This window comes from Meleagris gallopavo, chromosome 2 (assembly GCF_905368555.1).
Source record: "Meleagris gallopavo chromosome 2, MGAL_WU_HG_1.1, whole genome shotgun sequence".
Classification (NCBI taxonomy): Eukaryota; Metazoa; Chordata; class Aves; order Galliformes; family Phasianidae; genus Meleagris; species Meleagris gallopavo.
Window position 1 is genome coordinate 33,558,326 of NC_139405.1, and position 27,628 is coordinate 33,585,953.

General features: G+C 36.4%; 1 protein-coding gene across 2 annotated transcripts in view; it reads left to right on the forward strand.

Moving 5' to 3' along the window:
* SMYD3 (SET and MYND domain containing 3) overlaps positions 1–27,628 on the forward strand; it is a 361,948-nt gene that overhangs the window by 287,062 nt on the left and 47,258 nt on the right. For both annotated transcript variants that reach the window (XM_085219597.1, XM_085219596.1), the window contains exons 6-8: positions 2,666–2,733; positions 4,057–4,159; positions 10,660–10,770. In XM_085219597.1, the coding sequence (XP_085075723.1) occupies positions 2,666–2,733; positions 4,057–4,159; positions 10,660–10,770 (282 nt within the window). The remainder of the gene's footprint in view (positions 1–2,665; positions 2,734–4,056; positions 4,160–10,659; positions 10,771–27,628) is intronic.

The window sequence follows — 27,628 nt, forward strand, 5'->3', positions numbered from 1 at the left end:
AAATGGATTTTTCTTCAGGTCTTGTGTAACAGAAATTCCTTCTTCCTCTTGTTCCATGCAAGGCATTGCCTACAGCCTTAACTCCTCTGGTGGACTGGAACTCCAGCAATTCCCTTGGCAGGATTCATCTTTAAATTTGGGAGATTGGAAACCTCTTAAAAGTGTATGTAAACAGAAATGTAGGGGATATTCAGAAGATTTTTAGAAACTTCTTAACAAATCTAAAAGGAAACCAACAACCCCACCCTCAGTTGATGGACTATGATAGACATTTCGTTTATTATATCTGTTACCAGCTGCAAACTGTCAGCGGCAGACTGTCAATATATCAGAATTTCTCATGTCATAGGTGATATTATTTCTCACCACTATCTCTCGTCCTCTCTCTCCACTCGCAGACAGAGCAACCAGAACAAAGGGCAGCATCTGTATTACATTTTGCATGGGCATCACTGGCTAATTTTTTTCCATACCTGAAATTAACAGTGGGGAAAGATTGTCTGTTAGGAAGCTAATCTGGTCAAACTACGAGCAAAATCATGTAGCCTAAAATTCATAGGAGCAGTTAGACTTCTGCCCATGTTTAGATACCTGCTTACCTTTTTAGATGCGACTCTGAATGCTTCTGATTCCCATATTCCAATTTTCATATTGGAAACTGCAAATAATTAGAAATTAGATGATATTCCACTAATTCATTAGGATATTGAGATGCAACTGCATACCATGAAAAAATATAAAACAGGATAAGCGCCTCACAGAAGGCTACAGTTGAAAGACACTCTTGGTATCTGAATCTCAGAGCATCCATTCATTTTTCTTTAAGTATGCCCTATAAAAAGCAAAAAGTAAAAATGTTATGACTTGTGTGTGTTAAACTATTCACACAGATAGTAGAGTACATACCTTTACTGGAAAATGATGGAATTGTCTCTATAACTCTACCGTGATCAAAATTCCGTATTGTTAAATATTAACAGTTTTATGGTAATAATAGGAGATTTGCAAGGAAGAGGAATTCATTTACTTCTAAAAAATGTCTGACCTCTGCTACTTCACAATCCATTAGAGAGAGCTAAGATCCACATAAGCTGGCATTCTTTCTCTTTTACCTGGAAGGCGTTATTTTTTCAATAAATACCAAAATCAAGTCAATATTTTTAGAGCTAGTGTAATTAACACTTGAAATGGTCTAATTTTTGCACTGACATTGTCTGATACTTTGTATCCAATGCCAGTTGGAAAGAAATAATTAAGATGTATTTGGTAATTTAACTGGAACATTTGAATGGGTTACATAAATAATAGACTAATCATAGAATTGTCTAATGATTTAAAATAACATGAACTCTACTGCTTATACTTTTATTTAAATTAATGTTGCTGTCAGAATTTGAGAAATCTTGAAAGAGGATTTAATTCTTACCTTATGGTTAATGCTCTCATAAATAATAATTTGTCAATTCTGTAAGACAATATGTACTATTAAGTTGTTCAGTGCACCTCTTTGAAAAAGGGGTGTGCATTTAATGTTCTGCATGATTACTCTATGGGTAAAACTGCAACTTTCAGATCTCATTTTTAGAACTGCCAAATCATACTCTAACTTATCTTTTAGTTCTAAAGAGAATAAATGCCATTAATAATCTAATGTTATCTAGAACAGACCTGGGACTTCTCTTGTATATGCAAGTATCATGCAGTCTTTTTCTGCATGAAGTATTATATGAGTGTATCATTCATAACTGACCAACAAATAGTCAAAAATATAAATAAACAACATTAAAAAAAAAATCTGTTTTGCCCCCAGAAAAGCAATCTGATATATTAAAGGTCCATTAGGAGTTTTGTTCTGGTTCTTGCTTAGGCCCTTGAAAGTGATAGTGGCTGATCATTTGCAAATTGCTGATCTTTCTTAGAGTTGAACACCACTATCCCGTTTGATATTTTGGAGTTTAACTCTATCTCCTTGCATGAAACTTTTGTTCTTTTCTACTCTTTTGTAAAGCTACTTGAATTTTGTATGAGTGAGAGGGAAGAATGCAATATCTAGTGGAATATTTGAGATGAAAGTTTATCTTTACTTACAGTTTGAAAATTATTTTATGTGATCTTGTATATGCAAACCAAAATATCCAGAGAGCAAAAAATGGGCAATTGTACCATTTTTGTATGTATTTTTGCCTGTATCACATTGCCAACAGTCAAGGCTCTACTTTAAAACTGACCCAGCTATTTTTGTTGGGCTCCAGTAGGACTCATTATAATGTCTGTGATAGCCTGGCATCAGTAGAATATCGGCATGGAAGCAGCCAATTCTTTTCATCTCCTGTCACTGTCATCTGCTCTGCAGTCTCTAGGCTGAGCTTCTCAGTATTTTTTAGGGTATTTTTTTCCCTCTGGACAGGAAAGTAGGGCCTCTCCATGTGTTTAACCCCACATTTTTGCAGGATGCTATTATTTCTGCTTTTAATTGACTGCATTTTTACAGGAGAGTGTGTCCCAGATGTGATTACTCCTAAATGAAAGAGCACTAGTGTTGGACTTGCATGTTTCCCATCCAATTACCAGTTGCCCCTTCATTTTATTTTGAAAGTTTTTTCACTTGAGTATGGGGTTTCCAAATGAGTCTGGTAATCCTGGATTTTTTCCCTTGTTTTTACAGGTGACCTGTAACTGTTTCACCATCAGTAATGGAGAGATGCAGGATGTTGGTGTTGGCCTATATCCCAGGTACCATGGACACTGTTTCATTCACAGGCAAAATCTGTTAGGTTTTTTTTTCCTCTTTTCCTAGGTAGCTATAAGCACCATCAAAGTAGCAGGTAACATGTTCAAACAAGAAACTGGGAAATGCAAATAAATTAGAAGAGAATAAAAAACGGTCATCAAATTGAAAGCATTCTTAGAAGTTCTGATTACAGAGTTAAAGCAGGCTAAATAGGATGTGTCTTTATTTTTATGGGGGTTGTAGTCATTTTTAAGTAAGAATAAATGCTAACATTAGAAATGTGTGACTAAGGCTTCCTAAAAAATTGAAAGGAAATATGTTCTGTACTGCTTTGAAGGATAAATATTTTGCAACCAGGAGCCTTCTAAGTTGTCAATTAAAAGAAAATAATTGAATGTGTTTATTAGTAAATTACCATAACTAAGAAAGTAAGGTAAAAAGGTAAGCCCCTTGAAAGATGATATTTGAATTCTTGTTTGTATTAGTTAAGAAAGATGTACCAGGTAAGGGTTTGCATTTATAGAATTTTGTTACTGTAACTATCAATGTTGAACATGAATAATTGAACATTTTATCTTACTATATTAATTTCTTTGTGTGAATGTAGGGTTGAATTGTGTTATCAGGATCTAAAGGGGCCTGTTGCTGTTGTTTCTTTTCCTACTAATGTCATACATGCACGATTTGACTGAGGACACAATCTTGAGGCCTGTTTTGTGATAAAGAAAGATAAGGGAAAGACTGCTATGAGGACAGGGAAATTAATGTTATGAAAAACAGAGGACAGTTCTCTGATTTCAGAGTGGAATGGAAACAAATCTTTTCACGTACTTTGGGCAAAAATGGAACAGTATTTTGGAGCATTATTATTAGTTAAAAGTTTTCTTTCCATTGAAAAAAAGCCCCTGACTGGCAAGAAGCTGTGTTCTTTGATGGTGCCCTGCAAAATAATGCAAAAGATTTTTTCCCAGTTTAATTCAAAGCAGCTTTAATTTTGCTATTTCAAATCACTCTGAGCTGGGAAAATTGTGAATTTAAAAGATAGTTCCCAAATCCTAGGCAAATGCACTTCCATCCTCTTCCTCCCATGCAAATTTTATGGAAGGCAAATTCAGGCATGGCTTCTATTTGAAGACAGACATTGCTGAATTATATTCTTTCTCCTGTAACCATGAGCAGCTCATTTTCCAAGGATTTTATTTATTGATAACTTAATTGCTTGATATGTAATACGTAATATAGTTATTATACTTCTAAATTATGTCCACAGTAATGACAGTGTACTAAAGTTTTTTTTCTTTCTCTGCCTCTACAACTCCTCACAGCATGTCTTTGCTGAATCACAGCTGTGACCCAAACTGTGTGATCATTTTTGAAGGATACCAGCTTTTACTTCGCTCCGTCCGAGAGATTCAGATTGGCGAAGAGGTAATTAACTTGTCCTCCCTTCCATCACAAACACCTGCAACAGTGACATCTCCCTAAATAAATTCCAGACTGCAGGGCCACCAGCTTAATATTTTGATGATATATTGATGCCAATTTTTAGCACGTAGCTATCAGGGAGAAAATGATTAATAGAATCGTCTCTTCACACTGCCTGGGCCCCATAATCATTACTTCTCATAAATCACTAGCAGTCTTGATAAATTCTTGTTCCTCCTTTCCTCCTCTGGGCACTTCATTTTGTTTGTGTTTGAATGTCTTTACCCTGATGGAAACACTTAGAATATTTCTGAGTGGAATGCAGTGTTCATCAAGTCGTTGCAACAATAAGCATTTGTCAGGCTGCAGCTATGCTATAGTAGTAAACCCTTAATTGGCAGTGAAAGTAGCAATGCCAGGTTTGTTTTTTTGTCATTTCACTAGGAAAGACTTCAAAATATCACTCACAAGAGATTTCAGATTCTAAATTATTCACAGCTTTTTTTTTTAAGACAGCATTCGTATTAATTTGAAAACTTCATTTGTAGCTAGGTAAGCATTTAGATGTAAATGTCTGTCAGAGAAATGCAGTGCAGAATTTGCTTAGTAAAACCTGCAAAGAGAAATACATAAGTAATTTGGGATGTAACAATGACCTGTGGAGTTCTAGCTCTTGGTTATTTCATAATCATGACCTCATGTAAATACGGTTCACATCAGTAATTCGATGTCTAGGAAGATCAAGGGTGTACACATTATAATTTGGGAGCAGTATCTCTTCCTCCCTATAAATTGTTGTTGTTCTTTTTTTTCTAATACATCCTTTCTCTACGATCAGAATATGTAAATGGTAAATTAGATGGTTAGGCAAAATACGGTGGAGAACCAACACCAAAGCTTTTGCTTGTTTAATTTTTCTGACAAGAGAAACCTTATAGGATGCAATATGCTGTTGTGGAGCCAGTAAGTGTAGCCATTATTCTGTCTGGCATTCTTGTTCAAGCCAAGTTATATGTACTTATATACACTATTCATTTATCTTGACTTCTTGATTCACAAAGATGGGTTATTTATTTAAAAATACAAGCAGATTGTAGTGTCTTCCCAGGGTATAAATGTGTTAATCATTAGAGCTCTACATTCTTATTTTTATGTACATGAGTATCTTTTTCCAGCTGTGATGCTGTGACCCAAATTTTAGACTTTTATGGATCTCTAACACACAGAAGTCTCCAGGTCAAAATCAGTGGTGAAGTAGATATGGTGCAAATTATAAGTCATTTGTAAGGTAATCAAGGAAATAAATATAAATGATAAAGTAGAGCAGTTTGAACTAATTTCTTAGATGGATAGTTGTGTGAATATGGACTTCAAAATGATTACACCTTGTGGATATCATCTTTTCTAAGAAACTTTGCCTCAGAAAGTCAGAATTTTCTGGAAAGCTCATGTTCAGTTTTCTTTGATACTTCAATGGCTCCTAGTTTTGGTTCTTAAAGGAAAACTTGTCTTAATGGACATATAAGACAGTGTATATATAGTAACATCATACAAAACAATATAATTAGAATCATAGAATCACAAGGTTGGAAATGACCTGTAAGATCATCTAGTCCAACCATCTTCTCATTGCTACCACAAACTAAACCATATCTCAAAGCTCCTCATCCAGACACCTCTTGAACACTGCCAAGGACAGTGACTCTACCACCTCCCTGGGCAGGCCATTCCAGTGCCTGACCACTCTCTGAGAGAAAAAGTTTTTCCTCATGTCTAACCTGAACTTCCTCTGGTACAACTTGCAGCCATTTCCCTGGGTCCTGTTTGTTGCCTGGGAGAAGAGGCCAAACCCCTCTTCAGCACAGCCTCCCTTCAGGAAGTTGTAGAGTGCAATGAAGTCTCCCCTGAGCCTCCTCTTCTCCAGACTAAACAATCCCAGCTCCCTCAGCTGCTCCTCGTAGGATTTGTGCTCCAGACCCCCACCAGATTCGTTGCCCTTCTCTGGACACACTTCAGGGCAACCAGTTTCATATCCATTGAACAGTCCACCTATGAAATCCCTACTTTTCCAATTTGGAGAGAAGGATGTTGTGGGGGACTGTGTCAAAGGCCTTATTGAAGTCCAGATAGATGGTATCAGTGGCTCTTCCCTTGTCCACTGACCCAGTTACATCATCATAGAAGGCCACTAGGTTGATCAGGCAGGACTGGCCCTTAGTGAAGCCATGCTGATTATCCCGTATCACTTCCCTGCCTTCCATGTGCCTTAGCATAGCTTCCAGGAGGATCTGCTTCATGATGTTCCCTGGCACTGAGGTGAGGGTGACAGGCTGATAGTTCCCTGGGTCATCCTTTCTACTATTCTTTAAAATGGACCCAATGTTGCATTTTTCCAATCCCCAGGTCTTCACCTATCTGCCATGACTTTTCAAATATTGTTGAAAGTGTCTTGGCAATTACATCAGCCAGTAATGCTCTGGGATGAATCTTGTTGGGACCTGTAGACTATATTGTCTATGGTATTATACTGTATAATATCAGAAGCTCTGAGGTGGTGTGATAGACGTTGTGTCAAGTCAACAAGAAATCTTAAATAATTATTAGCAGTAGAAAACTCACCTGATACTGTTCAAGCATAAAGATTTAGAATGAGATCTCATAATAATTAGTAGAAAGTGAATAATTCATTTCAAACATTCACTAAGATTCATTAGACATAAGAAGCTTAGTAGCAAGTCAGCATGAGATTAGAAGAGCACTGGGGTATTATTATTCATAGAGTGCAAACTTGATAGGGCTTCTGGGCACTTGCCAGGAAAGTATCAAACTCTGGAATATGATGTATTCACTATGGCAGTGAAAAGTCAAAAATATTTTTGTGTGTTTTAGTGCTTTCTGTAAAAGAACACTACAGCAATTTACTCATATTTATCAGTTGTTGATCACCTATAATCACAGGGAAATCAGAGACAGTGACTTGAGGCAACTGGTTGTTGTGGTCATCTCACAATTATAAAGAAGGCACAGGAAATGTTATTTTAACTGTGCACCAGTAGGATACATGCTACTATACTGAATGTGACTGCTGTGGTGTGATGCAGACTTATTCTGGAATCACATTTATGCCTCAGTCATACTTTAGAGGGTTCATGCTATACACAGTAATTATACTGATCACCACTGATAAAATGTAAGCAAGACCATAAGAACCTAAACAAAATAATAATTTCCTGATGGAAGTTTTCTTGTTTTAGTCTTGTGCCTGGGCAGATGTTGACCTTGCATGTTTTTCACAGGAGGACATGTAGCATTTAATGGGTTTTTATTTAATTTATGTGTGGGATTTCAAATTTATTTAGGGCCAAAAAATAGGCAGTAGGAAATTAAGACTCATAAGGCAGAAGAAAATTTTGGCCTGAATCCCTGTAGAATAAAGGTGCTAGATCTGATGATGTTGTGTATTTGGAAAACCAAACACTTCTAAAATCACATGCAGAAATTCTAGCCTCTTTGGTCCTCTTTTGTGGCAAAGGCAGTGTTATCAGTACTACCTGAAGCACTAAGAAATTGCAAGTCATAACTATTAGTTTTTATAGGACTTTAAATATGTGATTCATGTATAATTACTTGGTTTCCAGAGCTAAAGCTTAAAGAAAGCAAAATGTGCTTCAGGGATCATCATAAATACAGAGAGCTGGGAAGATGGGGAATTGTCTGTTCCTTAGATTTTACTTTGCAAGACATAAGTTCAGATTTATCATTGGATATATTGCTGGGATTTTGTACTATGGTTCTATTAAATTGCATACTTTTTGAAGGCAGAAAGTTACTGTTTTAAACAAAAACACACTGTGTTCCCATTGGCTTCTGCAAGTATTTTTTATCAATTTTTTTTTGTTAATTATTGTGTCTACTTGGAGATTTACAGATAAACATGAATTCATTTTGTCTACTCTCTGATCAGAAGTTGCATAGCCATGGTTAGTTTGGTGCGTAGCTCAAATCAGTTAGTCATACTCGAGCGACAGGATGTATGAGATGATGTTGAGTTCTGCTCCAAAACGTGTGCATGGCTTCATGTCTACTTCAGAGTTCAGTAAGAGCAAATTTGTGTATTTTCTGCTGAAAGCCACATAATATACAGTCCTCTTAATTTTTAAATGTGTACTAAATAAAATTTGTAATTTCCTATGACCAGCAGTAAATATATTCTTGATGGATTTTCAACAAAGATGTATAAGATTTTCCTGGAATTCAAAGTCATGTTGATCATAAACGCCAAAATAGAAAAATCACAGCCTCATGACCTACGTAACTCTGTCTCAAGAACAGATGTTTCTACACAACCTTAAGACCCTGAGACTCTTTGCAAAACCAAGATGACTTACTTCTTTTTTCCCTGCTATTTGCATTAATTATAATTGAGTTTAAATTCTTGCAAAATCCTCTGTCTAAAAATTCTGTGGCTTATATGAAACAAAAACAACAACAAAAAAGACCCCATAAATTAAGTCCACTGCAGCATGGCAGTACTGGAAAATCCTGTTCATGTCATTTGGCAGATGAGGAACATGAGAAACTATCCACCATACCCATGGTTAAAGAATTTCTCTGTTGAAGCAAGAAATATGGCTTAGACGGTGTTGCATTTCCAAAGAGAAAGTCTTGAGAGTCAATACATCTTAAGGCTGTTAAGCAATTCCCTGCCTTCATAAATGCTATTTAATGTGTATTCTTCAGCTTGGGGAAAAAGATTAACTATATTCTTCATAATCACTTCAATAAAGAGGCAAGCTTTGGTCAGCTGCAATAATGTTTTAATTAATGCCATACATCCCACATGCAAATGCCACTTAAGGCAACCTTTGATAAATGGGCGTATATCATAAATATGACCGTGGGCTGGAAACCAAGCTTAGATTGCTAGGTGTGAAGAATAAGACTGGAAAACAATACTCTTGTCCAAGGGCAGAGAAGAGAGAATGAATAGATTGGAGAAAATGGGACAGAAGAGATCAAACTTGGCAGAGAAGAGTGGAAAAGAAACGGGCAAAGTGATTTCCACCCATTCCCCACAGAAAGCTCAAGCAACTCTTCTCTGAGCTGAGAAGTGAACAAGCTTTGGCAGAACATTATTTAGAAAGCAAAATCAAACAAAATTCTTAAACTTTCTGACTTCTGATAATTAATTTGTCTCTTTAATAAACTACATTGTCAATCTTCAATTAGGTTACCGTACATTTTTACACAGGCTTTCTGCTTATGGTTGTTTAGTGCTTGACTTGACTATCTCAGTAATCTTGTTTTAATATAGTCCTCCTTCAATAAGTAATCAGAGTGCATTGTAATAATAAACGTAACAGAAATGCGCACATTATTTTAGTTGCTTGCTAATTGCTTGTTTAATTAGAGTACTCACTAATTTGAAAAATGCAGGTTCTAACAGTGGATTTCATAATTATTAGTAGAAATTGGTCAGGTTTTCCTGTGAGTACTTTGAGTGGACTCTCATGGTTTAACTGAGAATCATGTGAAAATTCTCCCAATTAGTTGAAGTGGGTAGGCTCAGGATGAAATAATATGACCTGATTTTTTAGCTCTAACCTCTCTGGAGTGTTTCAAAGTGTGTTGGGTTAGGTGTATAGTGTAATTACTCTGTAGCATTTATTTCTGAATGCTGGTCTGAGATGGGCTGTTATTTCTTTATATTCGTTCCCTTATCATTAGTTTGTGCCCACACAGCACTTTAAACATTTGAAGAACTCTGCAGATGGTTAGCCTTGAAAAATTCCTTCTGGCAGATGTCAAAGTCAACAAACAAGTGTTCTCTGTAATTCACTGGAATTTGTTATGAAGCACAAGGAGTTTAAAATAGCACAAATTTAAGCATTTTCTTCTATTTTTCATTTTAATACATTTTCTTTTCAATAGTTTCAGCAACTTTGACTGCAATACTTTTATGGCTTTTTTGTCATGAGAGAAACATCACAGAGGGACTGGAGACAGGGATGAGATAAGAGAAGCTTAGCACAGGCTCATGTATAGCACAAAACATATATTTGCAAGAAAGTGACTGTTTCCAATACATTTTTTTGAGATAATCAGAACTTGTATAACACAGGTGTTACATGCACACTTCAGCTTTACAGCTAGACAAAAAATTAGATCTCGTGCACAGAGATTTCAGCTGCTGAAATTCCATTCTTTTTTTCTTTCTTTTATGTTTTTTTTTTTTTTTTCCTCCAAGGTTGGATGAAAATCTGGAATAATGATTTATTTATTTATTTATTTATTCCAGGATTAAAAATTTCAAACATTATTAATTTGGAAATGTGAAAAAGTGTTCCTCCATGGAATTTATATTTGTAAAAGTTGTCTCTTTTTTTCTATATCTGTTAAGATTTCATGTTATGCAGAAAAAAAGTATCAAAAAACGTTACTTTAGCTAGACGTAAAATTTCTGTAAAACATACCAACTTTGTTTCTGTATCTGCTGCACACAGCTCACCGTCAGCTATATTGAATCACTGATGCCCACCAGTGAACGACAGGAGCAGCTGAAGCGCCAGTATTGCTTTGAATGTGACTGTTGTCTCTGCCAAGATCAAGAAAAGGTGAGTTGAACAAAGAAATCTCTTTTCAATGCAGCAGAATTTTCCAGGGGCATTCAGCACCTTCCCTACCTTTATGTGGTATTTACATTTTGCTATTAATTGAATCACCAGTATACAGAAGGAAGTAACCCCTGATCTTAGTTATGTTTATGTTGCCACAAGATAACAACCGTGAAGGAAAGCAGGAAATACTGACCACATGATAAGAATTTCTTGCTAAAATGTGCACTGTCTACAAAGCTAGGAACCACTTTCAGTTCTAAGGTGTGGTTCAAATTATTTTGAAATTCAAGGAACTCTGAAAATGAGTTGGTATGACTTTCAGCTAAAGGGAAAGGTTGATTTTTTTTCTATTTAAAAAAAATAATATTGGAACAGAAACTCATTGCCTAATGCTTGAGGAAGGCTTTGCTTATCTTCATAATAATGTTAAATTCTGACAAACACTTGCATCAGTAAAGTTTCAAGAATTACCGCATACATTTAGCAAATATCAGAGCTAAGTGACACCCATGGTGGTGAATCTCCTTGTACAACTACTCATAGCTTTTATGCTCTGTTTTGGAAGTTCTTGGAGCAGATGCTGTTGTAGATAAAATTTTGTTCAATAGGGTTCAAGCTGGCCTTGTTTAATCATTTTTGGTTTGCTTCATATGTAGACAGCTCAAGCAGAATAATGCTGGCTGCAAGCCTGAGGTGAGATCAAATGGAATATGTAAAATGAGGCTGTAAAATTTATTCATAGCAATTCATCCACTTTGTCTCTCTAGTTATAGATTCACTCATTCTAATTTTCAGAAATGAATATTTTTGGTAAGTCACATGCTTCGTGTGTTCACAGTAGGTCAAATGTGGAAGATATTAGTGAAATTGTGATTCTGAGGAGCGTGGTTTGATTCATTAAAAATTAGCCCAACAACAACAGCATTTTAAAAGTGTTCGGGGCAGGACAGCTGTGTAATTTTGTTGAAGTCGGAGTATGCTCGTTAAACATGTAATGTATCATTTGAATCATAGATAACCAGTTCAGAAAAGAAACAACAGAAAAGTTTCAGGTTTATGACATAATACTAAATGACTTCCTGTCCGTGTGCAAAGCTGCTGGCATTTTGTGCCTAACAAAGATTGCTGCAATGCTATTTGGAGGGAATGAAGAGAAGCAGAAGCTTCTATCTTTAGTTAAAGATGCTCATTCAAGTGCCTGCCATGAAATCTCAGATTAGCTTTGGGGAATGGCATCCCAACGCAGATGTAGTGATGATTAAGAAACATAAACATGCTAAAAAGTTTTTATGGATCACTTAACAATCTGTGGAAGGGGAGAGAAGTGACATAAAGACCATTCAGTATGTCAAATGTTTTAAGGAATAAGATCCACAGGTTGGAGTACACTTGCAGTCACGAATACTCAGTATACACATCTACAAATACTGTATTGATGTTATATATATGCACATTTAGAAAAGTATTAACCTCATAAATAGGTTAAAATTAATTATTTTTTTTTCTCTTTGAATGTTTTTTAAATGTGTTTTGAATTCATCTTCAATAGATATATATTTTTTTATCTTTTGGGAAAATTCCCTGTGAGAGAAAGGTCCTTCTGACTGCATTCTGAAATTCTTTAAACTTTCCTCATTGTTACCATGTAAAGACATTTCTGAAAGCTAGGAATCTCATCTCAACATTGTTGATGTCTAAGAAGACGTCCTCTTTGTCCTTCATTTCAATACAGGATAATTAGATAAAATCTCCAGCAATCTTCATAGTACTGCATTTTTTTCTTTGCAACAGAAATATTACTGTTATAACATTTTTCATGACTAAATTGGTAACAGGTGCGTTTGATCTCAGCCTCTCATGATAAGCTGGGAGACATGTAGTATTGTAGGTACAATGGAAGAAAGAATTTTTTGGAAATTCTGGTTTTTGACATTACAGAATAACTGGATTGACATGCCTAAAACTTTTCAATAGCATCACTTCTGAAATACCCCTGGTACTGGCAAAAATTTACAGGACACCTTGGAAAATTTTTTTTAAAGGCAAACTTTCAGTCAACAAAACAGGCAATGGCTGTAGCTCTGTGTGATTTAAGGTGGAAGCTTTAATATTGTTATTCAATAAGTAATGATCAGCTAATAGTAAATTTCTGTATTACAACGTTGCATGGTTAACGCAATGGGCTTAGTCAAACAGCAATTCAGTTCATAAATCTTCATTATAATGCAAGTTCTAGTTTCCTTAGAAACGCCTCATACCTTCAAGTTCTTGGTTGGCTTTCTGTTTTTTCCTCTTTTCTTTTTTTTCTCCCTTCTTCTTCCCTTTTCCAGTTGTATTTATCAAAACTCCCTACATTTCCAATTTTAACACTTAGAGACTGTATTTTCCTTGTGCTCCCAAGTTCTAGTCCTGCGGAGTATCTCTGCTAGCTGCTGAGTTTCTACTAGAGACCAGTGGAAGTTGACAAATCACTCTCAAGATGCACAGATTTATTTACAGTAAGGTCAAATCCTTTCATTGTACCTTTTTTCCTACATCTTTTTAAATTATTTAAAATTGATCTGAGAATCCTGGGAGAAATATACATTAAAGAGCATATAAAGCTTATATGTAGTTGTACATGCTTACACATCTGCTTATTTATGCATATTTTTCAAGATACTTTGCAGCATCTCTTCTGGTATATTTTCTAGAGAGTTCTTCTCCATATCCAAAGAAAAGACAAGCAACTCATTCATGCTCTCTTGCAATAGGCATATACTGGAATGGCTTTCAGAGGTTAAAGAAAACCTTCAAGCAAAAACCCTTTAAATGAATAAAGATAGGTGAGATGGATTACATTACTCCACAAAAACAGGAATGTTATGGTTACATGTCTCTATAGTTCTAGGTGGCAGGGAGTGCAGTTTCAGCTACATAGGTTATACTTCAAATATTTGTCTCTGGTTGCTACTTTAGATACATTTATAATGTAGCCAGTGTAGCTACTTCTTCACTGTTATTGGAGCTAAAATTGATTACACTAGGATGGTGGTTATATAGTACTTCTTTACTACAGTTTAACTATGTATACAAAGAAGAGTAACATACCAAATTGCTCTATTGCTATTCTAGTTCATGTGATTCTAGCAGGGCTTTTTCTAATTTCTGGTTTTTTTTTTTTTAGATTTCTGGTAAGTTATGATTTAAGATGCAACTTATCTGTGGAGAAATATTACTTATTACTCATTTACATTTAATGTGGATACATGTAATATTTTATGCAACAGCGATATAAAATAGCAAAATTCCCTCTGACACCATCAGTGGCTTTAACGTTCATAGTCACTTTGTCTTTATGGTAAGATATGAAGGCTTTATACAGTGTAGCTATCGTCTCTATTTGCTTCCCAATTACAGTTCTTTTGCACAATTGTTTGTATCTCAGACTGTTGTATGTCAAAGTCTGCATTTTCAAGTATACTTGTACCACATCCCAATCACAGGGACCCTACTCAACTGCTTTTGAGACACAATGACTCACCCAGTGTAAGCAGACACACGGTGCTAGAACAAGTGGAGAGGAACCATGTCTGTGCAGATGGCCTAGCACTGGATATTGTATGAGCTAGCATTCCTCTTTGGTCACTGCTCTTCAGGGGGATTCATGGTGAATCTCTGCTTGCTAAGCATTTTTCTGTTTGGCTGTCTCACCACCAGGACAGCCATAGGCAAATCCAGATTCATAGCTGTCATCAAGGATGAGAAAACATGGAAGGTGAACAGTGGTGACTAGCTTTAGCTGAGGATCTCAAATAATTTTTGGTGCCTCAGTCCCAGAGTCGGCTTCACTTTAATTCTAGAACATCATACCATAATGCCAGCCATTTTATTTCAGCAACTGGTCAGGTCAGGCTTGGCTACTGATGTAATGTGGAAAGAAAAGTATGTGTTAACACACCAGTGTAAACAGGTTAAGATTGAGGTGATCCTTTTTGCAGTACAGCTACTGCCCCATTAAATTGTACTGACTGCGAATCTATCAAATATTTTTAATTGATTGTGACTTGAGATGAAAAACAATTCAGTAACTAAGAGAGGGAGAAAGAAGACCTCTTTTTAAGTCACTCTCAGAATGTTTACTGGCTCTCAATATTTCAAGATTTTGCTGCTGTAATGTCTTCATTGTATCTCTGACGTATTTATACATTTACTCCAGACATTTTTAGATCAATCTCCACTGTAGTTCTGAAGTGTATTACTTCCTAAAAGCTGAACTTGTGGCACATAAAAGCCCCTTACATTAATTATAATTAAAGATGGGATTACTCTGATGACAACCATTTTAAAAGGAGAATGTTTTTTTCCATAATCATGAGCCAGACTATTGTTCACCTTTTCAGCCAAGGATTTCCAGGAGATTTGTGCTTATAGAATCACTTCACTATGAGTTGTCTTTCTCCTTGGGAGCCAGGATTTAATATTTTAGTCTAGCTTGGTTTTTGGAATGCTTTTATTTATTACAAGGTCAAAAGCAATGAATTTGAATCATTTTTACATTTGGCCAGTGTTTGATACTTGCCAAAGCTAATAATAACATAATGCCAGTAAGTACTTTATTCCTTTAATCAGTTTATTGCTCTGTTTAGAATTCAGTCATATTGCACTCTGAGTTTTGGTACAGAACATCACAAGTCTACTTTCCAACTTGAAGATTCTCAGAATTAGGTCATCTGAACAGTAGCCAAACCATCTGCTTCTATACGAAAATGTCATCTGCAATTCTTTAGCTGGTATTACCCTTCCATGCACTCACCAACTTTTTTATAAAAGCACTGAAAAAGCTCCTGAAGCTACTATATTTTTGACTTTTTTTTTTAATATCCTGAGAAATAATGAAACTATATTATTAGCTTATGATTGTCATTAAATGTAAATGGTCCTTTAACTCACTCAGTCACATTTGTTGTAGAACATATCCATGGTTGACTCGTCTCAGAGGTTTCTGAGAATAATTTGAATATGGTTTTTTACCTTTATGTTTCATGTCAACAATCATGTTGAAGAACATGTGCTTAAATCTCAGGGGTATTGTTACTTGGGAAAGAGGAGGCTGAAGGGAGACCATATTTCTCTCTTCAAATACCTGAAAAATGACTGAAGTAAGAATGGGGCTGGTCTCTTTTCACTGGTGACAGGTGACAGGACAAGGGGAAATGGCCTCAAGTTGTGCCAGGGGAGGTTTAGGTTGGATATCAGGAAAAACTTCTTTACAGAAAGGGTTGTTAAGCACTGGAATAAGCTCCCCAGGAGGTGGTTGAGTCACCATCCCTGGATGTGTTTAAAAACTGTTTGGATGTGGTGCTCAGGGACATGATTTAGTGGAGGGTTGTCAGAGTTAGGGTAGTATGGTTAAAGTTGTGGTTGGACTTGGTAATTTTTAAGGTCTTTCCAACCTGAGCCATTCTATGATTCTATGAAAAACAGTAGTATTGACTGTTGTGAATTAGCATGTGAAGGTTTCATTTGAGATTTCTACTCCCCTCCCTCTGGGAATTTATATTTAGGACACAGGAAATATAAAATAGTGTGATAAGAATTGCCATTTTAATTGGCTGGGTTGCCAAGTTACTTATTTCTCATCTTCTGCAACATTCATTTATTTTCAGGTATTTGCATTTTCACTTTTCCAAGTATAATATGACAGATGAGGTCTCCAGGTTGATTTGAAAAATAAAGTCTGGGAAGCAAAGAGTAAGCAAAATTGTTGAAAACAAGTCTGCTTGTTCAGATAACTGAACATAAAACCCTTTGATCGAAACAGAGTAAAGTGGGAGCATCTGTATCTCTAGTGATTATTCTAAGGCACTTACTATTTAAGGGTACGTTGAAAAAAAAAAAAACAAACAGAAAGATCAGGACTTTGTTCCAACAAAAAGCTGGTTTAATAGACCTGCTAGCAAAAGATAGGGTTATCTTATAAAATAGGATACCTTATTTTATAAATGCTCTGTTCGTTCCTCATCTTTTTATTTGTTTACCACTAGAACACCTTTAAAGCAAACTACATCTGGAAGTCAAATCAGCTCTATCATATTTCACCCACCCACTCTTTCAGCTCAACATTAGTATCGCCAGTGGCAGTAATTAGCTGCCCACTAAGACACAATGTTAATTCTTTCCATAGGTAGTTGGCTGATTAACTGTTCCTTCCTTCTGGCAAGACATTTGGTAATGAAGAAAATCCTGGATCAGATCCTGAAATCCATCAGTCTAAGAGTCTTCTGTTCCCTTTCAGGGATCTTTCTTCGTGCTTCATAACAGCCAAGGACAAATGATTTGGTTTTTTTTTGTTTTTTTTTTTCTAGTGCCAAAAATGCCACTAAAAAGCAAGGCAACTGTTTCTGGACTCTCTTGTTTGTTAACAAAGGCATCTTCTTTCCAGCCTCTTAACATTTCATACACGATTTCTGAGGCTTCTTCCATCTTTCAACATTGTTTCCCCATCAAAAGGCAGTCCCACAAACAATGTCAGACAGTGACAAATGGTCTGTGATCATTTTTCCGTGACAACTTAACTCTCCTGGTTGCTTCAGGACTGTGCTCTGGTCATGACTTGGCAGCAGTCAGCTGGAGCTTGCTTAGATTGTCAAAGGTCATGGAAAAGATACTGCTGTTCAAAGAAATAAACTGGAGCTCAGAGCTGTCTGCAGTCTTCTTTCTTTTTTGGGGCATCCTCAATAGAGAAACCAGAATCAATTTGGGCCAACAGTTTTGTGTTTGGAGCCAACGTAAGAGCTAGAGACTTGGAGTGCCAAGTAGTCCAGCTTTTTGCTCATCTGAGGGGTGCAGAACCTCATTTTTTTTCATGCACAGCCATCTAAGTGGAAATATAAATATTTTGGCAGATGTCTTAAGCAGAAATATCCTATCGCCAAGGGAAGGGAATCTGCTCCCATTGCAGCATCCACATTTAAGTGCCCAACTAGTATTCTCCTTTCCAAATGTCCAGCTTATTTGGAACTGTCATTAGAACTAATTATTATTAGGTTTTTTGTTTTCTCTTTTTCCAGTGCTATCATTCATCTAGCATTCATTTTTTCAATTCTGCTTGGAAGATAAACAGAAATAAGGAAAGTCCCATTCTGGATAAGCACTTCAAAATAAGCTTAAAGAAGATAGAACATGCTGAGAGAATCAGCAGTAATTTATAACATAGAACTAGATCAGACAAGGACCACAAATAAGATCAGAGGGCTGGAGCACCTCCTCTGTAAGGACAGTATGAGGGAGCTCGGGCTCTTCAGTCTGGAGAAGAAAGGCTCTGGGAGGACATTACAGCAGCCTTCCAGTACATGAAGGGGGCCTACAGGAAGGCTGGGGAGGGACTTTTTATAAAGGCATGTAAAGACAGGAGAAGGAGAAATGGCTTTAAACTGGGAGAGGGTAGATTTAGACTAGATATTAGAAAGAAATTCTTTACTGTGTGGGTGGTGAGACACTAGATCAGGTTGTCCAGTGAGGTTGTGAATGCCCCCTCACCCCTCACTGGAAGCATTCAAGGCCAGGCTTGATGGGGCTTTGAGCAAACTCGTCTAAAGGGAGGTGTCCCTGCCTATAGCAGAGGGTTGAAACTAGATGATGTTAAAGGTCTCTCCCAAACCAAACCATTCTATGATTCTGTGAAATCAGACAAATCATATTTCAAACACCTTTTCCATCAAATTATTACATCTAAAGTTTCTGCATCTAAAGCATATGATACTTGACATGGGAAGTTAACTTTGCTCAGGGAAGTTAAATATACTGTTAATGTACTGTCACTGGACAATGTATTACAGCCCAGAAATATGGTGAAGAGACGTTGCTGTGCCCTGAAGGGAGCAGCCTGAAAACTTTTTTTATCTCATCGGGATCAAACCTTGAGTTCTCTTTCAAGGGTTAGGGTTAGGGTTAGGGTTACAGGTACGTGCACCTGTAAAGGTGATTTCTAATATCAGTAGGACCTAGGGGATGCTTTTTCTCTTGATCTGTTTATCAATCCCTTTCATCTCAGCTCTGTAGAACTGTTCAAGGTATTTTCTCTGGAGTGTTTTGTTGCTTTTTACACAACTGAAATGGCTCTCCAATGTTTTCTTTCCTTGTATTTGTTAAAAATCATCACATCTCCTCTTTCAATTTGATATTCTTACTATTTATTTGTTCATGTTTCTGTGGACCCTCTGGCAGAGGGCAAGAAACCCAAGACATTTTGTCCTTACAAGATGTAGGAGTCAAGAGCCTCTGAACTCTTAATCTCTCAGTGTTCCCATAAAGAGGATAAAATTTCCAATTTCCTGTGACAAATAGAAGTTGGGGGTGTGTAGAGATGGTTTCAGAGATTTTTTTTTCGAGTTTCTGGACAGAACAAAAAGGAATCTGAGTCAGTCATTTGCTAGAACACTTAGCAAATCAATTATCTCCATGAATCATTTTGCTTTTAGACAATTTTAAATGACAATGAAAAGCATTGGTCACATTTAGCAGAAAAATATTGATATTGATCTTCATAAATCCCATGAAATAGATATTATAATTGAAAAACAATAGTTTTTAGTTCAAAAAATACAATAGTTTTTAATAATTGATATGCAGTAGGTTTTAATTTCCTAAGCATGTCATGTATCTACTGGGATATGAATTTAAAAAAGAAAGGAAAGGAAGGGAAAGTGAGTGAAAATACCTTTTTCATCACTTATACGGATGTAGTCTAATCCTTTTCTGTGAAGGAATGAATGACTAAACACATAGACATGCAGGAAACATTACTTTTTAAGCACCAAACAAAGACGTCAACAGTAAAGGTAACAAACATTTTGAATCACACCAGTATAGATAAAAAAACAAGGTAGAAACAGGTTCTTCATCAACAATTTTCTAAGTTAACTTGTAATAGCATACAGTTTTATGGTTCGCTGATTTTTTTTCTTTTTCCAATAAGTATGTAGCAAACATTGCAATGAAAATGAAATGTAGGTAAAAAGTTATTTTTGAATCATGAGGTATGTGTCAGTCATTGGCTAGCTATACTTAGCAGTAATTAAAACAATGCTAAAGTGTTGCTGTTTATATCAGATATCTCGCCTTTAGATAGACAAAGGCAAAAACAGTCCTTTCAGTGCCTAAATCAATTCCAGTCCTTAATTAATATCCTCTATGGTCTATTAAAGCAAGAGCAATGAGCTCATCTGAATAGCAAGGAAGTCTATAACTTTTGAGATTGTAAAGATACAGACAGGCTGCTTTGGAGTGAAAAATTGCTGTGGTAAGCAATGTGCTGGGTCAATTTCTTGCCAATAATTTAATTAATATCACAATAGTGTGGTGATTGAAGCTGTAATTATAAATGTTTGCATTTGTGAGTTCAGTTTAGAAATGAATCGGAACTTTTTGTGTGTGTGTGTGTGTGTGTTGTGTGTGTGTGTGTGTGTGTGTGTAAAAGGCAGCAACTTGAAAAGGCTGAATTCACTCTGGCCATGTGAGTTACAGTAGAGGAATGTGTAAATTGTTGACCCGCTGCAAGATGTCCTGTTATTTTCCACAAGATTGCTCAGTAAATTGTATTACTCAAGCTGTTGATTACATAGCAAACAGTGATTTGAACTGAGGAGCATCACAACTCACAAGATTACCTAACCACAAATATTAAGTAAAAAGTACTGCTGCATCATATTATCATATTGCTTTAGAAATGATAAGAAAATGTTTTAGAGCTGACAAGTGTTGGTCACAGACTAAAGTTTCTGCTGTTTCTTTGACAATGTCTGGACAACTGGATTTTTACTCTCAAAATGTCTCTGTATATTAGGGTTGAATCATTCTCAGGCACAAAGAGTCTTTCTGAGCTTTGAAAGCTTTTGATGTGATTCCAGCTTCTGCCTAAATAACAGGGTAGTTTGAACACAGACATTTGTTATATGGAAGAAATATGCTGTGAACTGTGTTTCTTAGGACACTGTATTTCATTAATGAAGGTAGGGTTACATGTTCAGAATGCAAAGTAAGCTTTTTCTCCCCAACCCAAACCCTCATCTGCAAAAGAAATATTAAAAAATGAAGTGCTAGTACCAGGTATTTCTGAGGGACAAAACTCATCCATTTGAATGGGAAAAATATTTAGGAGAACAGTACATCTCTTCTCTAAGCTCCGAGTGAAATAGTGCAGGGTACTTATCAGGTGACAGAGAATTACATTACCAATACTGTAGACTGTTTTAGATAATTGAAAGTCCAATATTGAAGTATCACTGAATAATATTTTTCCAGCAGGTTCCTTACATGTGAGTCAAGATGTCTAATGTCCTGTACGTATTTTAGAAACTAGGCTACCTCTCCTTGCTTTGGATCACTGTGGCTGATCACCACAGATTGCTGAGACACGTAAACTTGTAATAATGGCAGCCAGCTGCTGCTAGGAGTCAACTGCACAATAGATTTTCAAAGAGTAAATAAAGACCTTGAAAATAATTCAATGGTGTTATAGTAGTTTCCATAACATTATGTCATATCAGATGATGTCCTGTTCACACTTTGGAATATGGCTATTTTCATTTTTTCACGACAATTACAAAAAAAAAATAAAAATAAAAAAAAATCAGTATTATTGAATCAGGATAACAGACAAGTAGAAAGGTGCTGACAACAGGCAGTGTCAAGCAATTGCTTGCTTTACAGAGCATTTTTAGCTGCTTCTATTAAAGACCTTGGATAGCTTCTCCAGTTTAACTTACATGGTCATTAACAATTCTCCAGAATAGAAGTGCTTTAAATGACTAAAATGCTGTATGACATCTTTTAAGGGTATTCATATACCTCTCCTTTGATGCTGTGAAACTGATACTCAGCCACAAAGCAGTCAAATTTGTTGGCAAAAATTCTACAGGAGGAAACTCCAGGTGCTATCCACTCATAAGAGCTGTAATTGTACAAAATGAACTGAATCTTTTTATTAATGATTTTCAAAAAACTGGTAGACTAGTCAGTGTGGATTTGTTCATTGTCATTGAATAGAAAAGCAGCATGATAGTGATCTAGGCGGTCAATTTTGTCAGCCGTCCAGGAATTTCCCCTTTCACTTTTGAAATCTGTCTAATATTTTAAGGTATAGGATAAATGGATAACTGTATATGATCTTAATCACCTTGCGTGTGTTTTTCTGAATCCATTCATTCAAGAAACAGTGAATTTATGCTCCAGTGAATACTGTCATTTTACATTGCAGCTTACGTTAAAAAACCTAATTACTAAAGCTACCATTTAATCAAGTGATATATCATGCGTTAAGATATTAAATTGTTTTCCTATGAATGTTCAAAATAAATATGTAACTTCATGTCAGTATATATGTCTTCAGGTAGAATCAATTATTCAGTGGGCATAAATTCTTCAAATCACTGAAGCATAAATGCAACTTTGGTGCAGGAATAACTGAACTCAGCAAAATGTTTAGTCATCTGCACAAATACTAACTTCGATGGAGTTTAAGCATGCACTGAAACTTAAGTGTACTTGTGATTGTGAATTATGTGTGTGAATAACTACATATTCTGAGAATTTTGGATCTGTGTGTCTCATGCTGACATACCTGTTGCATCTTCATTTGTAGACTCAAGAAGCAATGTAGATTTGCCTGACACTTGTCAGTTCAATTGTTGATAGGCCTAGAGATTGCCTTAACAAATGTGCAATTTCTAAGTCTGAAATCCCAACCACATAGTTGCTATGGATTAGGCTGAACAGTATCCTTCCTCAGGTAACCAAATTACCCATGAGAATTTTTGGTCTGATCATAGAAATTACAGTGGAATTACAAATGTGCCAAGAATTTTTGGATGGTCTGGCATAAGATCCTTTTTCTCCTGTGCAAAAGCGTTAATACTTTCATTTTCCTCCCTTCCTCTCATCCTCTGGCTTTTATAAGTTGATAAGTCGTGAACTTCCATTTATTATTCTTCTCATGGTCTAATGTATTTTTATTTCTGCATGTAACTTATGCAGTTTGGATGGGAATTTTTTGGTGAGAAGCTTTAAGCATCTGAAATAAGGAAGTTTATAATGACAGTGCTGTCACAAACAACAAAGCTTGGTCCTGTTGCCCATGAAATGAACAACTTCCATCATAGGTGCTGGGGTCTTGGCTCTGCAAAGAGCCAGTCATCCTACAGTGGTGGGGACCTACTAAGTTGGATGTCCCACAAGGGTTTTGTGAAGCAGTTTGAAGAAAGAGCAATGAAAAGAACTGGGATAGCCCTTGTGCAGTCATGACTAAGCAACCCAGTATCCTACAAGTATGCTGCTTTTTGAGAAAAGAAATACTGCCTGCAGTGCAGCTTAGATTTTTGTCACAAAGAGTGCATATAAAACAGAAAATATTTCATAGTAACACTTGATTTGTGAGTGTCATCATTATTGAAAAAAATGAGGTGGGCTGTGAGATTCAAGACTAGTGAAAAGCTTTCAGCTTTTTTGGTGTCTTTTTTCTTTTCTTATTACAAGATTTTATACATATACACTCTAATGATTGTTCTGACACCACACTTAAACATTAAATCACCATAATCATCAGTTGTATATAATGCTTACCAGGTAACAAGTGTGTGTTCGTAATGACCCTGTTCCTACAGTACCCAGCATTTTCATGAATGAATTGAAAGTAATTGCAAAATCATTGCCAGTTATATTTGTGATTGACAAAGACTGAGAGAATAATAAACATATATGAGGACAGGTAAATCATACAGAGTAACTGGAATTGCTTATTAAATTAGACCTTGAAAGAAATTATGCCACCTATGTAAAGGTAGGAAACAAGTCCCACATCTGAAATGGAGTTCTAAAACTACGATTTATTTCACCAAATCTTGGACAGCTATAGAGCATCTGAGCTAGTTTCTCTTGCTTTCTGCTATGGGTAAAATGGAGAAGAAAGGACTCTCTTTGACTGCTGCTATTCATCTGATGTGTGATGGCTGCTCTGAAAGTAGTGCCTCCTATTTTATTATGTTGGCACATGATGTTTGAGGCAGACGTTGGTGGTATGACAGTAGAGGTCGAACCTTCCTACCAATATTCCATTACATGCTGTTGCTATGTGACAGATGGCAGCAGAGGGGTGGTCTGACAGAATAGCGTCTGACATGGAAGAACGTATGAAGCAAAAGAGTACCACTGAATTCCTCCATGTGGAAAAAAATGACACCCACTGCCATTCATCTATACTTACTGAATGTTTATAGAGCCCAAATGGTGGATGTGGGCGCAGTGAGGAGCTGGGCAGTGCATTTCAGCAGTGGTGATCAGCAACAGTGGATCACCTCTGCTGGTGCTGCTTTTTATGGGCACAGCATGCAGGTTAGGTAATGGTGGTGACTATGTTGAGAAATACTGTTTTGCAGCTGAGAATTTGCTCTACCAAATAGTGTTATAAATGGGAGAGGAGACCTTATTTTCAAAGTGACCTACGTATTTTAGCACTTTGCTTTAGAACAACACAAGTTGCATCCTGAGAGTGCCTTTCTTTCTCTGTTGAATAGAAAAGTAGTCCAAATATCTACATTTGGTCACATGCATCTCAGCATGGGTATCTGAACAGAAGTGAAAAATGTTGTATTCTGCTCTGTCCAAGAAGGCTAAGACTGGTTTTACACGCAGGGTATTCAGTAGGAGGAGATGTTTTACTTCCCCTGCAACACAAAATATATAGATACAGTGGTCTTTGAAAGTGCTTTTTAAAAAAGCGCATGTTTAAAAAAAATCACAGAAATGAGTAGAAATAGGTTGCAGTGAATAAGAGTGGAGTGTGATTCTTAAAGAAATGCTATTTTTTTTGTGTGTGCAGAATTATGAGTCTGACACAGTGGATTTGGATCTGGAAGAGGCTGCAAGCTGTTTCTCTATTTGTTTCTCTCTAAGTTTGCGCTTTAAAACTTGATTAACTCCAAGATGTTGCTGGGATAAATTTATCTTAGTCCCATTTCATTTTGTTAGATTAAATTTCTTGAGATGGATGTTGATCTTAATTTTCTCTTTCTTGAAAGCATGTCATTGTAATAAATTTCCTACTGTAGTTTTTGATGCTTCATTTTAAGTTGCTGGGGAAACATAATGTGTAGCTAAGTTAAACAGTATTAGCGGAAGGATATTCATGCAACTATCTGAATGTACTTGTTTTCTTTCCACTGATTGTATGCAGGGTGTGGGGAAACTTTCATCTTTATCTGTTTGCCTAAGTAGAGTCCTTAAATGTGAATGGTGTGAAGGACTGTTAAATATTCCAGTACAATTTAGGGTATTACTACCCTCAGTTCTTTTGCCATCCCAGACACCAGAGTCTGTACAATGTACTTCACAGCTGCAATATGGTGTGCAGCCACAATGTGTCTTATTTTACTTTCAGAATTCTAAAATAAAATGTACAAATCCATTTTGTTCTGAATTAGGGCTCACCCCTTCATGACAGTCTTACTGGGAACAGAACACTTTTTATTCTGTGGAGTAACCTTGGAATCACTACGTATCACAGCCACCCTATTCAGAGTCGTATGGCAAAGAATATGAGGCCTTCTCTTTTGCCAGCTCAGCTTTTGGTGAGGACAACCTTGTAAAGTTGAGCAGGATAGTTGAACTGGCATTTGTGCATCTGGCTTTCTTTTTTTTTTTCAAGGGGCAGGACAGGGGAGCTTTTGAGACATATGTCACAGGTAAATTTTGGTCATGACAGTTCATTAGGGCCAGCACTGTGCGCTGACCTTCCACATTCGCATAGCTCTTAACAAAGTCATTTTTAAGACTGAAAGTGGGTGAAAATGTAGGATTCTGTAAAATGCAGTCCATGTGAATCATGTAATGCTTTCCTCTTGACACCAGGTCTAAAATTCTGAGTTAATGTGTTTACTACAAACATGCTGTCAGTGGTTGCTGCACCATTAAATAGAATTAGAAAGTTGTTATTTGTGCTTTCAGAGTATAATGTAGTAGGGATCTACTTTAAAATGCCATGTCATTATTTAAATGTCTGAGCTCTTCAGAAACCTTCTTCAAACAAAACCTGAGAAAACCTCATTGGTTTTTAAGTTGGTCAGAATTGTTCTTTCAGATTCACATCTGTACTTGACACTTAAATTTTTTAGAAATTAAGCAAATCATAAAGTTGCGGCCTACTCTTTATTGTGAAATGCTCAGATATTTGAGGTGTCTGTAGCTCTTAAACTGTTAAAATATTAAGTTTCATAAAGTTCCCTGATAAAGATATTTTAAAAGCTATCATGGAAAGAGACCAGGAGCAGAATTACGTGCTGCTGCCTCACTGGATTATAATTTTTTAGTGATAGATTTTGTGTCCAGAAGAAACCATTGTCATTTAGTGTGGAGGACAGAATGTTTTCAGTGACAGTCATTTGTGATGGCCTTGCAACTCTTACTTGGCTGTCTGTATGGAAGCAGCCACTGTGCCTTGAGCGAGGGTGTTCAGGAGAGGGCAGGTCGTCTTTGGTGTATGAATATTTGATGAAGAATAGGCAAGACCAGGTCTTTGCTTTTTCTTATATAAGCCAGTCCCCAAAATGCCTCTTCTTGAAAACAAAGAAAATATCTCTTTGAAACTTGTGACTTAAATCCTTCCCAGGGCTGGGCTTGGTGCCCAGCTCCTTCCTACAAAAGGGATAAAGACCATGAATCCAGAGAGGGTTTTGAGATTATTTGACCAAGAGTCACTCCTTATTCTCTACCTGATATTTTTAAAGCCTGTGATTATTTTTTCCCTATGCTCTAGTGTAAAGGTTAGAGGAAACTCCAACCTTGGACTGCTTTGTGTTGTTAATGAAATTCTAGAAGACAAAGCAAAGCAACTGAAAAAGTTGTCAATGAATGTTTTAACTTGATTCATCCATCAGTCCCACAGTGAGCAAATCAAATCCTGATGTTCCTTCATATCAGTCATTTGCCTGTGACTTGTTGCATAGGTTTCTTTCTTTGATTTACAAATCCATCTCATTTCCCTTGTTTCCGAGTTTTTAGTTGTGAGGCTTATTACATGCTGCAGAAACACTGAGAATTGTATTTGGACTTAAATGAATTTTTGTTTTCCACGTTGCTCCTTAAACCCTATATTTCACAGACATCGTTATTAATATCTAGATTTATCTTTTAAATCCAACAGTGAACAGCACTTATCTACAAAGGTTTTAGAATTAGATTGCAGGGTGAGCTCAGAAATGGACATATTCCCTCAAAAACTGGGAGAGGTCATGCTAAAGCTAATGGATCAATGTAGGTTTCTTGCAAAGGAGGAACAGAGCTCGTTACGTCCATTAACTGTACTGACGTTTCTACAACATATGATTGCTTCTCCTAACGTTCACCTTATGTTCTTCTGGTGGAAAATTCAGCTATGTGCAGTGTTATTTCCAGATGAGCTTTTTGATCAGAGAATTGATTGCGTGGGAAGTACACATGCCAAATGCATTGAGGTAAAGCTTCCCTGCTTGTAATTTGTGTCCTACATATATGTAGGGCAGCTGATAGCAGTCCAATTTAATCTTCCCAGGAATACACAGAGGTCTGGGGTCTTATGGAGTACATGGAAGAACAAAACTGCAAAACTTGAATGGGAAAGTGAGTGCTGATTCTTACTATAAATATTTTCTGCTTTGAATTCAAGGTAAATAAGGAGCAGTGGTGTATGAAAATTATGCTTTTCTAGACAGATACAAATTGCAAGCTTTTTAATAAATAGAGGCAGTCCTCTCATAAACAGTGAGCATCTGTTGGTTACAGAGCATTTGGTTAGATTCTAACGCATGTTCTCTATTAATCTCCAGGCCTCCATCCCTGCTGAAGG